Source organism: Sinocyclocheilus grahami, unplaced genomic scaffold (genome assembly GCF_001515645.1).
Source record: "Sinocyclocheilus grahami isolate Dianchi unplaced genomic scaffold, SAMN03320097.WGS_v1.1 scaffold83.1, whole genome shotgun sequence".
NCBI classification, from domain to species: domain Eukaryota; kingdom Metazoa; phylum Chordata; class Actinopteri; order Cypriniformes; family Cyprinidae; genus Sinocyclocheilus; species Sinocyclocheilus grahami.
The window spans coordinates 1,329,075-1,343,749 of NW_015505262.1; the positions used below are offsets into that span (position 1 = coordinate 1,329,075).

At 36.4% G+C, this 14,675-nt stretch overlaps 3 protein-coding genes across 4 annotated transcripts in view; 2 read left to right on the forward strand and 1 right to left on the reverse strand.

Moving 5' to 3' along the window:
• LOC107586529 (peroxisomal membrane protein PEX14-like) overlaps window positions 1-9,227 on the reverse strand; it is a 72,735-nt gene extending 63,508 nt beyond the window's left edge. The window contains exons 1-2 of one of the 2 annotated variants that reach the window (XM_016273938.1): window positions 9,165-9,227; window positions 4,346-4,387 (exon numbers count right to left, since the gene is read on the reverse strand). In XM_016273938.1, coding sequence (XP_016129424.1) covers window positions 4,346-4,387; window positions 9,165-9,200 — 78 coding nt within the window. In that variant the 5' untranslated portion in view covers window positions 9,201-9,227. Of the gene's footprint in view, window positions 1-4,345; window positions 4,388-7,193; window positions 7,265-9,164 lie in introns of those variants that run through there. The other variant, XM_016273937.1, reaches the window with a different exon arrangement.
• On the forward strand, window positions 7,480-8,939 carry LOC107586530 (DNA fragmentation factor subunit alpha-like). The gene is made up of 4 exons (XM_016273939.1): window positions 7,480-7,766; window positions 8,171-8,329; window positions 8,427-8,581; window positions 8,721-8,939. Exons 1-4 carry the CDS (start codon window positions 7,673-7,675, stop codon window positions 8,925-8,927), a joined length of 615 nt encoding a protein of 204 aa, XP_016129425.1. The 5' UTR covers window positions 7,480-7,672; the 3' UTR covers window positions 8,928-8,939.
• A 422-nt stretch (window positions 9,228-9,649) lies between the features above and the next one.
• Window positions 9,650-12,837, forward strand: LOC107586560 (DNA fragmentation factor subunit alpha-like). The gene is made up of 6 exons (XM_016273984.1): window positions 9,650-9,743; window positions 10,165-10,323; window positions 10,421-10,575; window positions 10,715-10,904; window positions 11,915-12,039; window positions 12,534-12,837. Exons 1-6 carry the CDS (start codon window positions 9,650-9,652, stop codon window positions 12,747-12,749), a joined length of 939 nt encoding a protein of 312 aa, XP_016129470.1. The 3' UTR covers window positions 12,750-12,837.
• Window positions 12,838-14,675: the final 1,838 nt, after the last annotated feature.

Below are 14,675 nucleotides of genomic sequence, written 5' to 3' on the forward strand. Positions count from 1 at the left end.
CACACCCAGACAAAACCAAAATAAACCATAAATATACATATATACATATATATATATATATATATATATATATATATATGCATTTTTTTTTTCCAAGTTCAGGATAGGTAAGATTTCTTGCTGCATACAGTAAAGTAAAAACTACTGTGATACATTTTTTCAGGATTTTTTGATGAAGAACGCATTTATTTGAAATTGAAATCTTTTGTGACATTATAAATGTCTCTCAATTGTAATCACATTAATGCGTCCTTGCAAGAATCGAACTGACCCCAAACTTTTGAAAGGTAGTGTATATTTACATACATATTTTAATTCATAGCAATTTATTTACACAAGATATTAGTTATTTTTTCTCAGAAGGATTTTATACAAATATAAGGTAAATTTAATAAGGTTTTGGTGCGGACGGAATTACATTTTCCAGCAAAAAACATTGATGAAATGCTGGGAACAAGAAACAGATTGGGCACTGGCACCTTTGGAAAATATGTTCTGCCAAGGTGTGCTGCTTCAATCAACCCAGTCAGATCCTCAAGGCAATCTCTCAAGACTGAGAGACCCCTCATTGGCCCGCTCATTCCCACCTAGTGACCATCATCCCCAACAATCATGAAATATCTCTGTGGCCCGTGCCCCCATGCCAACCATAACTCTCCTTTACTGCAGACAGCTCCAATAAAGGATTACAATTACAATTAAAGTAATGAGCAAAGGGGGGGAAAAAAGTGAAAAGTCCGAGGATGGATCCCCAGGCAAATTAAATTGCAGCACAGTTTGAAAGTGAGCACAGAGTAAGTCTTTTGGGTTATTACTGGCTAACCACCCCTCATTCCCTCAATAATTAACTTTCAAGTTTCATAATCAGGAACCAAAGAAATTGAAACAAAAGACAAATGCTGTCCCAAAATGTCTACAGTGACCCACAAATCAAACCTCACCTATAAATGAATGCTCCTGGTGGATCACCTATTATTTCTGCCATCTGTGTTATTTTACGCAAATCCCTGCAAGGTGGAAGCATATTTCAAAACCAATATTCGAGCAACAGATGTGTTAATTCCAATGCCTGGAGCGCAAGTGGCAACAGCTAGGTGTACGATATAAAGAAAATAATGGTGTAAATGAGCGCCAAGTCAACGCAATGACCAATGCCACTGGCTATAATGTCAACATTGGCATTTCGTCAGGCAGACCCCAATTCCTAGGCTTTAGGGATGTTGTCTCTTTTTTTCCAGCATGGTGGTGATAGCAGAGGGGCTCCGGAAATTCAGAGACTGCCTAGTCAAAACAGATCACTTCAAAGCGCCTTATTTAACGCTTGCTAAATTTTTCATCACAGTTGCTTAATATCCTGGGGAAGGGGAGCTTTTGAAGTTGCGGCGAGAGTGGGCTGTTCTTCTGACAACTTTCCTTTTTTTGCTCCCCCTCCCTCCTCCTTTCACCTCCTCCCTCTGCTCCTGCATCCTTCGCTCTTTCCACAGGAGGCCAGTGATATTTGGGGCACACGGTGGAGCCCCAGCGGGCAGAGCGAGGATGGGAGAGCGTCCCATGGAGCCGGCAGTTACCATGCCAACACGCTGAGTGTTACAGTCATTGGCGGTAGATCGCAGGAGGGTACTGCAAAACACCACTGGAGGGAAAGATATTTAACCTTTCACACACCTTTGAGGCAGAAAGCCCACCACAGAAGTCTAAAAGGCAAACAAGAGAGCTGACAAACATGGTTCTCTGACAGCCTGAGGTGATTTAGGGGGTTGATTTTTAACTCTACCAAGCCTGAATATGGTTAAATCGTTGGCTTTTGTTGCTACATCTAAATTCAGGCATGTTACTCAGTTGGGAATGTATGGGCATTTTGTGATTTAATAATAAATGCTGATTAGGGTTGCAAAAAGGCAGAACATGGAGGCTTTATACCCCTTTGCAACCTCAATGCTGATATGCCTATGGTTATGACTTTCAGATGTAGACTGGGGGAAAAAAGAAAAAGGAAAGGGAACAGGAAAAGGAACAGATTGAGGAAAAGGACAGGGAAAAGGCAAAAAATGGAAAGGAAAAAGAAATAGAAAAGAAAGGAAAGCATAAGAATAAAGGAGAGAAAAAGAAAGGGAAATAAAGAGGAAAACATGAGAAAGTAAAAAAAATGGAAAAGGCAAAGAACAGAAAGGAAAGAAAGGAAAAGGAAATTATAATGAAAGGAAATGGAAAGGGAAAGGGAAAATGCAGGGAAAATGGAATTGAAAGTAAAAATAAACAGGGAAAATCATAGAGAACAAAAGTAATGGAAAAATAATGCAAATGAAAATGAACAGAAAAGGAGAAAAATAAAGGAAAAAGTAGAACGTAGAAGGAAAAAAAAGGACAAAGGCAAAGAGCAGAAAGTAAAGAAAATGAAAGGAAAGGGAAATGTAAAGGGACAAGAAAAAGAAAGTGAAAATGGAAAGAAAAGAACACAACTAAAGGAAATAAACAAGGCAAAGACGAGGTAAAAAAGTAAAAGTAAGAAAAATAATGGAAATGAAAAGGAAAGGGAAATGTAAAGGGAAAAACATAAGCAAAGGGCAATAAAAGTGGAAAAAAGGGAAATGTACAGGACATGAAAATAAAAGTGAAAATGGAAAGAAAAGAACAAAAATGAAAGTGAAAAAGGAAATGGAGAAGGAAAGGAACAGGAAGGAAAGGAAAGGAAAAAGTGAGGGGGCGGTTAAATAAAGAAATAATGAAGTAGTGTGCAGTGTGTGGGAGAGGGACAGGCCAGGAAGGACAGCCCCTGGAGGCGAGAGCTCAACCCAGAACACGACTGGTACTGGGTTTGACTGACAGGCCAGAGTGCAGCGCAGGTCCAAACCTGCTCTGGCTCAGACTCCAGCCAGAGTCGCCTGCCACCGAGGAGCGAGGGCCGCCCATCCGGCGAGGTGAGTCAGAACCTGTTAACGTGACTGCTGTCCCCAGCCTGACACCCCGGCACTCGCGCTCAGAGCCTCCCTCCAGCCCTTCCTCTCATCCACATCAAATCCTTTCAGACACAGATTTCAATTATTCACCCCATCCAAATAATGCCTTGTGACATGAATTATCCAGAGCTGTAATAATCCACTTAACTGGGAAAGAACAGCTCATCAAATAGAGAAAAGCAAAGGAAAAAAGGGGGACTTGTCAAGCAGTTAGAAAGCCAAGAAGCCTTAATAATCAACATTTTTCCCCGCTGTTAAGGACAGTGCTTTGAGCATGGCTAGATATCATTCATAGCGGAAAATCACATCACACAAAACCGCACAATACACAGCCTAATTGTCCAATGATAGTAAATGTGCCATAGATAATCCAAGAACTTCCTACTTGAAAAGCAATACAATATAGAGAGCAGTTCCGCTACTGAGGATGGGTGAGCATTACTCATATTCATATACAATCATATCCAGTGAACACAAAACTGCCTGCTAGCAAATCATCTACTAATTGATGGTCAATTGTTTTCAGAAAATCAGTCAATGACACCTTTGACATGTTGAGAATTACATTCTATCAATGAAAAATCATGCTCCTACACTACTGTTCAAAAGTTTGGCGTTAGTACGTTTTTTTTTATGTTTCTGAAAACAGTTTCTCATGCTCACAAAGGCTGCATTTATACAATAAAAACTGTAAATTTGTGAAATATTATTACAATTTAAACTAAACATTTCCTATTTTAATATTTCGGAATGTAATTTATTCCTTTGATGGTAAAGCTGATTTTTTTAGAAGCCATTATTCCAGTCTTTAGTTTCACATGATCCTTCTGAAATCATTCTAATATGCTGATTCAAGAATATGCTTATTATAATCAATGTTAAGAACAGTTCTGCTGCTTAATATTTTTGTGGAAATGGTGCTTAGTATAAGGTTCTAATAAACAACATTTGTTTGAAGTAGAAATGTTCTACTGTCACTTTTGATCAATTTAATGTGTCCTTAAATATTTATTTTTTCTCAGAAAGGACACATTCAATCTCACTGAGTCCAAACATTTGAACAGTAGTGTACCTATAGACTCCAACAAGACTAATAAAGTAGTAAATTCTGTGTAAAATACAGCAACATCTGAGTTACTGTTTCTACAAAAACAGCAATATAATAAAGGCAGCAATGACCAAGAAGAAATATGTAAATAACAGTAAGAACAGTACAAAATACAATTTTTGCTAAATTCTGTTTGTTCCCATTGCGTTCAATGCATATGGTAAAAACAATGCAAACCAAATGAATTCAAATATTATTAATTGTTTCAAACTGATTCTACTCCTATAAAATCCCTGTACAGAGTAACGTGTGCTAGTTAGTCTGACTCACAATCACTTACCTGCGCTTCTCTTGGAGCCGCGTCTTTGGCTGGAGCAGCGTTCTGAAAGAAACAGCAGCATTGTGTTACAGCGCCATCTAGTGGCAGAATTTATGACATCCACATGTGTCTATTGCAGTACAGTACAGACTCTAAATGACAGAGATTCCAACTAGGGATGTAACGGTATGAAAATTTATTATCGCGATTATAGTGACCAAAATGATCACGGTTATCGGTATTATCACGGTATTGTTCAAATGTGCTGGAGATGTTAAAAAAGTAATGACACATACATCACTTCACCAAGTTTTACATTTAGAAATCAACAAACAACAAATAAAAGGACTTTTTGTTTGCATAATCACTAAAACAATAACATTACCAATGATGTTCGGATTTTAAATGACAACTTGACTGACAACAGTTTAATAGCATGTCGAAATATCTAATGTAGATGTTCAAATAAAGCTTTTAAAAAGTTTAATAAAAAGGTAAACCTCACATTTCAGCCTTTAAATAAAGAAAAGATATAAGTCAAAATGATAATTGATTAATAAATGATTATATGTATTTTATCTGCTCCATAAATAATTCTAGATAACTTATCTGAATTGGTTAAATGTGTAGAATCCACATAAGCTTGTTTTCCATCAACCGGTCAAAATTTACAGCAGGGCATGCAAATTTGGTCTGTTTTCTGCACACAGGCTGAATGTAAATATAAGTCTGTGTAAATCCACTCGCTGACAGCAGGTGGCGCTTAGGGGAAAGCTGAATTAGAGCTGTTTCCCGTAACCTCCGTGGACAAAGCAGTATTGCGATTAAGAACACTTCCTTTAGGTATTACATGGAGCGAAGATGAAAACAAAATGCCATCGAACCGTTTCTGAAGACGCTGAAAATTCAGCTTTGCCATTACAGGAATAAATAACAAAAATAAACTGTTATTTGAAATTGCAACAATATTTCACTATATTATGATTTTTACTGTCTTTCTGAAATAAATAAATGCACCCTTGGTGAGCATGTGAGACTTCTTTCAAAACCATAAGTCTCTCTTTCAAAACCAAAAGTCTTACCAATGCCAACATTTTGAATGGTAGTGTACAAAGTCACCTCCTTTATATTCAGAAATGAATCACAATAAATAGCATCATCAAAGAGCAAATTAAGGGCTGAAATGACAGGATCTACCTATAATAAGTCTGAGATAAACTGATGGCACATTGATTAATTGTCCTTATGTCTCTTTGCCCATACAAAACTAAATTTGCCTTAAGGTTAAACTCAAGTTCCACTAACCCTAACTGTCTGACTGTCCTAACCTGATTGTAACTAAAGGCATCTCATTACTCTCAGAAACAGACCAAATATCATCACACTTAACTTCTTATCCAGGCTGGTTAAACACACTCTAACAAACGGCAACACTTCAAACATTCTAAAGAAAGATGGCAACAGATTTAGTGTGATAAGAATTATTTTCACACTGCACCAACAGGGTTGATACACTGATCGAACAAAACTCAGCTACAGAATACAACATACTTCCAAAAAAAAAACTAATTAAAAATAAGCATATCTTAAACAGTCATAAAATTCATATATTTGCTATGCAAGTATTTATGACAAACGTTTCCATAACAGTATTTTAATAGAGGAAAATGTACAGGAATAATAATGCAAGATCCACATCCTGCTGAGACAAGCTGAGACATTAAATTCATTAAGAACATTTAGTTAATAAGATTGCAAGCCCAAAAATGAAAAGTCTGTCATCAGTTGAAAAAAATTTATAAATCATAGAAAAAAGATGCACTGGAAATGAATAGTGATTGAGGATGTCCTTCTGCCTAACATCTGGTCTCGTGTCCCAATTAAAATAATTAAAACATGATGAAAGATTGTTATCCCTTTTATTCCTTGTTGATTTATATAGCACATTTTAAGCTTTAATAATTCAAAGTACTTTACATAATTTAAAGAACAATATGAGTACGAGTCAAGTTTAACATTTTAGAAGATGAGTAAAGAAAAATAGAAGTAATAAAAGTTGAATTAACAGATTGAAGTATTAATAAAAAAGAATAAATATAAAAATGTAATTAATGAAAATGTCAATTCATATCATTTCTAAATATCTTTATTAGAAATATAACGCATATAAGCACACAGACTGAAACAAATAAGAGACATGTTCTGATACTAATTCAGTCAAGAATGCAATTGAAATGAATGTGTTTACATACTTTGATGGGGGCTTTTTTTTTATTATTACTGATTTTTCAACTATTTTGCATCACCCCTGAATATGTTAAAGTATCATATCCCTAACATACCTTTAGGTTTGGAACAACAAGAAGGTGGGTAAATGATGACAGACTGTTCATTTTTGGTTGAACTATTTCTTTAAATCGTTGCTGATACATTGCATAAATAATGCTTATATGTCGACTGTATACAGATCAAATTGAGTTCTTTACTGAGACAGATGAGCACATGGAGGGGTGAATGTGTAATGTGTCATGTTTTTAGGTCAACGACCCCTGACTGCACATTACTGGATAACTGTCCATATAGCGCCTGTATTATTTCACAGAGACTGACACATTGGTATCTGCAGTGGAATGTCCTGTATGCGCTATTCTCTGTGCCTGCACCTGTCACACACATCTGTCTAACTGCATGGGATGAGACAGTGAACAGGGCGCTAGCAAATCAGCTAAAACTTTTCCAAAACAATATGGGACTGCCAGATTATGAGCTTACCAATAATTAAAGCGTGCCAAATTGTGCATTTACTATGCAGGTCCACGGCCGAACAATCTGAATGCATGTTGTTAGACGGATGAATGTTATCAACTACCTGATTTTGGTGGTCAGGTTGGTCCGGGGATGCCATCTTCTCAGAGCTGTTAGCCAGAAGGCTAAGGACGCTGATTCTTCAGCAGTGCTCGATTACTTTAGTCTGAACTAGTGATATGAAGTTCGAATCATTTGCATTGATCGGTTCTTTTGAACTGTTCGTTTCAAAAAACGAGATCAGAAAAGTGAATAAGAGCTCAGTCCGTCTTTGTGAATCGGTTCAACCGATTCATTTAAACGATTTGAATCAAAAGAACGATTCATTCACATCGCAAGGTCAACGAGCTGTTACCGATTCGAGCAGCACATTTCAAAACACGGAAGCCGAAATGTATTTATTTTCCATTTTTTTGTGAGACTATAGTGACAGTATTACGTGTAATGTGAGTTATGAGGTTTTAGACACAAAAATAATATCCAAGAACAAAGTATGAAGCTTTGAAGATACTTAATTATACACTTTAAACTTTGACTATTATCATGGCAGAATTAAAAGCGTGTAAAGTGTGTAACATTAGCCGAGAGAAGCATTATGGACTGGCGGTAACCTCTCTGGATCAGCTCAAAATAAAAGGTGTGTTTGAAAATAGAGTACCTTTCAGCCTGAACGGAGTAAATAGCCTTTTCAGATGAAATTATGAAATAGATGATTTGGTCATTTAAAGTGTTTTTCGTAGTAGGCATAATTTGAAAATATACGTTAGAGTCAAGTTTAAAATAATTTTAGAACTTAAAGATGACTAGATAAATAATATTAGTAATATTACTTATTAGTAATTAAAGTAATAATAATGACAAGTATAAACTAAATTTTATATATAAAATTAATAATTCAACATAAAAAAAATTATATATGTGTTTTCGGAATTGATTCGGGAATGTTTAATTTCTCTCTCTCTCTCTGTTTTTAAAAGTTGACTGTTCATCCTATGCTCTATTTGTTATTTGACACATTCTCCTCATCTCTGTCACCCACAGGTGGTGAGGCTCTAGGGTTCAGACCCAGTGCATCAGTCTCAGTGGTGCTAGAAGTTGATGGGACTATTGTGGAAGATGAGGCTTACTTCATGTGTCTGCCAGCAAATACAAAATTCATGCTGTTACATGCCGACGAAATATGGATGCATTCTCATCAAGGTGAAATATAACCTATTCCAGGATTTTGTTTTTATGTATTTATTTATTTATATTTGTTCAGCACACTTACTAATCTAAACAGGTCTATTTTGTCTAGTTGCTGGAGGGACAGCACAGCCTTGCAGAAAGTCCACTGATCTGGAGGTAGATGGAAAAGACACTGTTGATGGGTTTGAATCTTGGCGCAGTTTGGCAGGACAGCTCAGACAGGACCTGGCCAGTATTATCCTCATGTCCGAGGCAGATCTACAGGTCTGTGTGATTCTGGCTTAGTGGCTTTTTATTTTGCGATATATCTGACTATTATCATTTACATGTATGATTATAGTGTGTAAACAGCCAATGTTGTACTGCGGTTTACAGAGAATAATTGTTTAAATGTGTGTTACAGAGTTTGATTGATGTGCCATGCTCAGATCTGGCTGCAGTGTTGGACTTCTCACAGCAGAAAACCCAGGTCCTACAGGACACGCTGCAGAGAATGCTGGACCGCAGGGAAGAAGAGAGACAGTCCAAAGAGTTACTGAGGCTCTATTTGAAAGCCATGGAGCGAGAAAGCACCTGGGACCCACAAGAAGATAGTAGGGACATATTTTAGATACCAGCAATACAAGAAAAATTCCCAAGTCCTGTCACACACATCTGTCTAACTGCATGGGATGAGACAGTGAACAGGGCGCTAGCAAATCAGCTAAAACTTTTCCAAAACAATATGGGACTGCCAGATTATGAGCTTACCAATAATTAAAGCGTGCCAAATTGTGCATTTACTATGCAGGTCCACGGCCGAACAATCTGAATGCATGTTGTTAGACGGATGAATGTTATCAACTACCTGATTTTGGTGGTCAGGTTGGTCCGGGGATGCCATCTTCTCAGAGCTGTTAGCCAGAAGGCTAAGGACGCTGATTCTTCAGCAGTGCTCGATTACTTTAGTCTGAACTAGTGATATGAAGTTCGAATCATTTGCATTGATCGGTTCATTTGAACTGTTCGTTTCAAAAAACGAGATCAGAAAAGTGAATAAGAGCTCAGTCCGTCTTTGTGAATCGGTTCAACCGATTCATTTAAACGATTTGAATCAAAAGAACGATTCATTCACATCGCAAGGTCAACGAGCTGTTACCGATTCGAGCAGCACCTTTCAAAACACGGAAGCCGAAATGTATTTATTTTCCATTTTTTTGTGAGACTATAGTGACAGTATTACGTGTAATGTGAGGTTTGATTATGAGGTTTTAGACACAAAAATAATATCCAAGAACAAAGTATGAAGCTTTGAAGATACTTAATTATACACTTTAAACTTTGACTGTTATCATGGCAGAATTAAAAGCGTGTAAAGTGTGTAACATTAGCCGAGAGAAGCATTATGGACTGGCGGTAACCTCTCTGGATCAGCTCAAAATAAAAGGTGTGTTTGAAAATAGAGTACCTTTCAGCCTGAACGGAGTAAATAGCCTTTTCAGATGAAATTATGAAATAGATGATTTGGTCATTTAAAGTGTTTTTCGTAGTAGGCATAATTTGAAAATATACGTTAGAGTCAAGTTTAAAATAATTTTAGAACTTAAAGATGACTAGATAAATAATATTAGTAATATTACTTATTAGTAATTAAAGTAATAATAATGACAAGTATAAACTAAATTATATATATAAAATTAATAATTCAACATAAAAAAAAATTATATACGTGTTTTCGGAATTGATTCAGGAATGTTTAATTTCTCTCTCTCTCTCTCTCTCTCTCTCTCTCTGTTTTTAAAAGTTGACTGTTCATCCTATGCTCTATTTGTTATTTGACACATTCTCCTCATCTCTGTCACCCACAGGTGGTGAGGCTCTAGGGTTCAGACCCAGTGCATCAGTCTCAGTGGTGCTAGAAGTTGATGGGACTATTGTGGAAGATGAGGCTTACTTCATGTGTCTGCCAGCAAATACAAAATTCATGCTGTTACATGCCGACGAAATATGGATGCATTCTCATCAAGGTGAAATATAACCTATTCCAGGATTTTGTTTTTATGTATTTATTTATTTATATTTGTTCAGCACACTTACTAATCTAAACAGGTCTATTTTGTCTAGTTGCTGGAGGGACAGCACAGCCTTGCAGAAAGTCCACTGATCTGGAGGTAGATGGAAAAGACACTGTTGATGGGTTTGAATCTTGGCGCAGTTTGGCAGGACAGCTCAGACAGGACCTGGCCAGTATTATCCTCATGTCCGAGGCAGATCTACAGGTCTGTGTGATTCTGGCTTAGTGGCTTTTTATTTTGCGATATATCTGACTATTATCATTTACATGTATGATTATAGTGTGTAAACAGCCAATGTTGTACTGCGGTTTACAGAGAATAATTGTTTAAATGTGTGTTACAGAGTTTGATTGATGTGCCATGCTCAGATCTGGCTGCAGTGTTGGACTTCTCACAGCAGAAAACCCAGGTCCTACAGGACACGCTGCAGAGAATGCTGGACCGCAGGGAAGAAGAGAGACAGTCCAAAGAGTTACTGAGGCTCTATTTGAAAGCCATGGAGCGAGAAAGCACCTGGGACCCACAAGAAGATAGTAGGGACATATTTTAGATACCAGCAATACAAGAAAAATTCCCAAGTAAAGTCACAGCAAGTTATTTAAAGGAATGGTTCCTTAGTTGTTGTTTTTTTCTTTCTTTCATTGAACACATTTTGGAAAATTACATCTCTTGCTCATCAATGGATCCTCTTTGTAGTGAATGGGTGCTGTCAGAATGAGAGTCTAAACAGCTAATAAAAACATCACAATAATCCACACAACTACAATCCATCAATTAATGTCTTGTGAAGCCAAAAGCTGCATGTTTGTAAGAAACAAATTCACCATTAAGGCATTCTAACTTTAAAACCATTGTTTCTGACCAGAACACGGGCCCATAATCCATAAAAGTTTCAGACAGTGAAAAAGTCCATCCCTTCTTGTTATCTCATATCAAAATCCACCAACATATTTGTTTAGAACCATTTTGATTTGTGCATATTTCTCTCCTGATTTAGACAAGAAGCCTTTTTTTAATGAGAAAGCAATTTTACGGATAGAACACTCCTATTTTACCCAGAAGCAACAGTTTAAAGTTAAAAACATCTTAATAATAGATTGGTTTATTACAAACATGCAGCTTTTCAATTCACAAGATGTTTAATTGATGGACTGAAGTTGTGTGGATTATTGTGATGTTTTTGTCATTACTCTCATTCTGACGGCACCCATTCACTGCAGAGGATCCATTGATGAGCAAGTGATGTAATGCTAAAGTTATGCAAATCTGTTCTGATAAAGAAACAAACTCATCTACATCTTGTTTGTCCCTGAGGGTGAGTACATTTTCAGCAAATTTTCATTTTGGGGTGAACTATTCCTTCAATGTTGCTTTGACTCTGCTCCCACTAGATGGCATCGCTTAGCCATTTCTTAGTTCATTTTATCAGTACTTGGTGGAATGAAGAAAAGTAGCAGCTTGGATGATCAACAGCTTATCTGTTGCTGTGACAGCCCTAATCTTTCCAGTGCTTTCAGGATGTTAACCGCTGTCATTGCTGCAGGCGCTAGACTTGATGAGACAGATGGGGTGCAGGTGGAGGCCGCAGCAGGGTTCAGCTCCACAACACTAATGCTCCTGAAGGACAAAAAATACCCAGAGACCAGACTATCCAATGAAGAGCTACAGGTATGACATCTGACAGTGTTGTAAGACCTCCCACAATTTCTTAAGAATGGTGTAAAAACTAAGCATATTTATCATTATTTCACACCAGTGAGTGGAAGTCAATATGAACATCATTCAAAGTCTGTTCTTCCTGCGTAATACAACATTTCAGAGTGAAACAGGATATTCAACAAGAAAAAATAAATAAAAGTAAGGCAGAACTTGGTTGGAGATTGGTTTGTGAAAAATAGACGTTGCTTAGGGTTAATTGTGGTGTCATGTTGACTGAACTTTCAGTCATATATTAGTAGGGGTCTCTTACTGTTTTCAGCCACAGGAGTATAATTAATCTGTTATTCAGTTTGATAAAAAATTTTTTTATAAAAACCCTAATAATTAATTGTTATTTTATAAAATAGTAATTATGTAATAAAAACAGGGACATTTTTGTATTTGCATATTTAAAACCATATGGTTTAGTGTTATTGTCTCATATGAATGTATTTTTAATGCAGATGGTAGCAGGGCATCGAGTGGAGGTCATGATGGAGGTGTTGGGCTGGGACGGTGAAAGGACATCAGCACTGGTCCAGGCATGTGAAAGTGAGCTCAGTAAATGCCTACAGCGAGTTCAAGCCCTGCAATCCCTCAGTGCTCAATATCAGTCCACTTCACAAGCACACACTGAGAGAGAGACCCGAGCCAAACGATGCAAAAAACACACACACTGACAAACCTCTATTTTTGTGACCCTGGATCACAAAAGCAGGCTTAAGTAGCACCGGGTATATTTCTAGCAATAGCCAAAAATACATTGTATGGGTCAGAATTATTGATTTTTCTTTTATAACAAAAATCATTAGGATATTAAGTAAAGATCATGTTTAATGAAGATATTTTGTAAATTTCCTACTGTAAATATATTAAAACATACATTTTGATTAGTAATATGCATTGCTAAGAACTTAATTTGGACAACTTTAAAGGCAATTTTCTCGGTATTTAGATTTTTTTTGCACCCTCAGATTCCAGATTTTCAAATAGTTGTATCTCAGCCAAATATTGTCCTATACTAACAAAACATACATCAATGGAAAGCTTATTTATTCATTTTCCACAAAAAAAAAATTCAAATTTCAAAAAATTGACCCTTATGACTGGTTTTGTGGTCCAGGGTCACATTTTTGTGGACTGCTTCATTACATTCCATGTAAAACAAAAATGAATGCAGACAGTGTTTTTCCAATTTTTGGATAGTAATTGTTTTGATAATAGTATAGTGTATAAAAATGCCAAAGCGTAATAAAAGTAGTTATGTTTGTAAACAAGGAAAACATACAGACTGGTGCTCATTTTGATTTCTGAAATTCCATGTTTCTTATCTGTTGCCTGTAGAGTCGTGCCTTCATTCAGAACATTGTTTGGTGATAATCTTATACTATGTCATTTACAAGTTAATTAATGAAAGAAAAAAAATTAAAGCAAGTAAACAGTTTAGCGAAAATGTAATGTTATAATTACAGTATTTCAAAAGGGAGGTAAATGATTCATTATTGATTGTACCAGATACCTGTAGTATACGCTGGCAGATATGACATTTTAATACCTATTAGAAGCATATAATGCTACTTTATGATATTCCTTAGGGAAGCAATGTATTACCATTGTATTACAAGGTTCACTAAATGTGTCAAATTGGAAATGTTAGCAATCTAGCCTGTGGCCAGCACAATTATTATTTTTTTTCTGTGAAACTGTTTGCAGCACTTGTTGAAACGTCAAATGATACGAAATAATATTTTTAGACTAAAAAGATTTTGACATTTAATTTTGGGCATTAATATAAATCGAGTTACATAATGGAATGGAAAAAATATTTCAGCTTGTCAGAGAGCATCGAGTATGGTAATGTATGTAGATACAATTTCAATGTTAATAAACTAATGAAGAGACCTGTTGGTCTGTTCCTTTTCACCATGAATGTCTTGTTAAAACAATCTATTTCTGTGCAGATGTAGTTCTACCTTACGTTGTAATGAGCATGTGTAGGCTTTGATTGGTGTCGGGTGGGTTTGTGAAGCCAGTCTTAGTGCTGTTTTGTGGCTGTGATGTACTATTGATTCGAATTTTTGAATTGTGGCCTTTGTTAGACTATATGCCAATGATCAGAATATCACATCAACAGGATGTAGAGATGTTCCTGGGCAATTCATTAGACTGGTATTACATATGCAGTCCCCAACTGAACTGTTCTAGTAATGGGCTTCCTCTCTTGAAACCCTTAACAGATGATTTTACTCATTTTTTCTCAGTATTACAACAGTCATGTCTTTATTCTGATCATTTTTACCTTATATTTTTAATAGACTTAATTTTTTGAGTAATTATAACAGTAAAGTCTTATTCTTCTGTTCTTAATAATGTGACGTATTAGGAATTAAGTAGCGAGTTTAAATGCTCTTGTTAAGGAACCTTTTTATTAGCTGTCTGTGATTGTTGGTATAATGTCAGTGAGCCGGATCAATGCGTGACACTGCGACCACCTTGTCCTCACATCACTGAGCTCTGACCACCAGAAGCAAGTAAATCAACTGTGAATTATGTACTCTCTACCAGACCAGCGTGACCACAGCTTCAACCAGGGTCTGTTGTTGCAT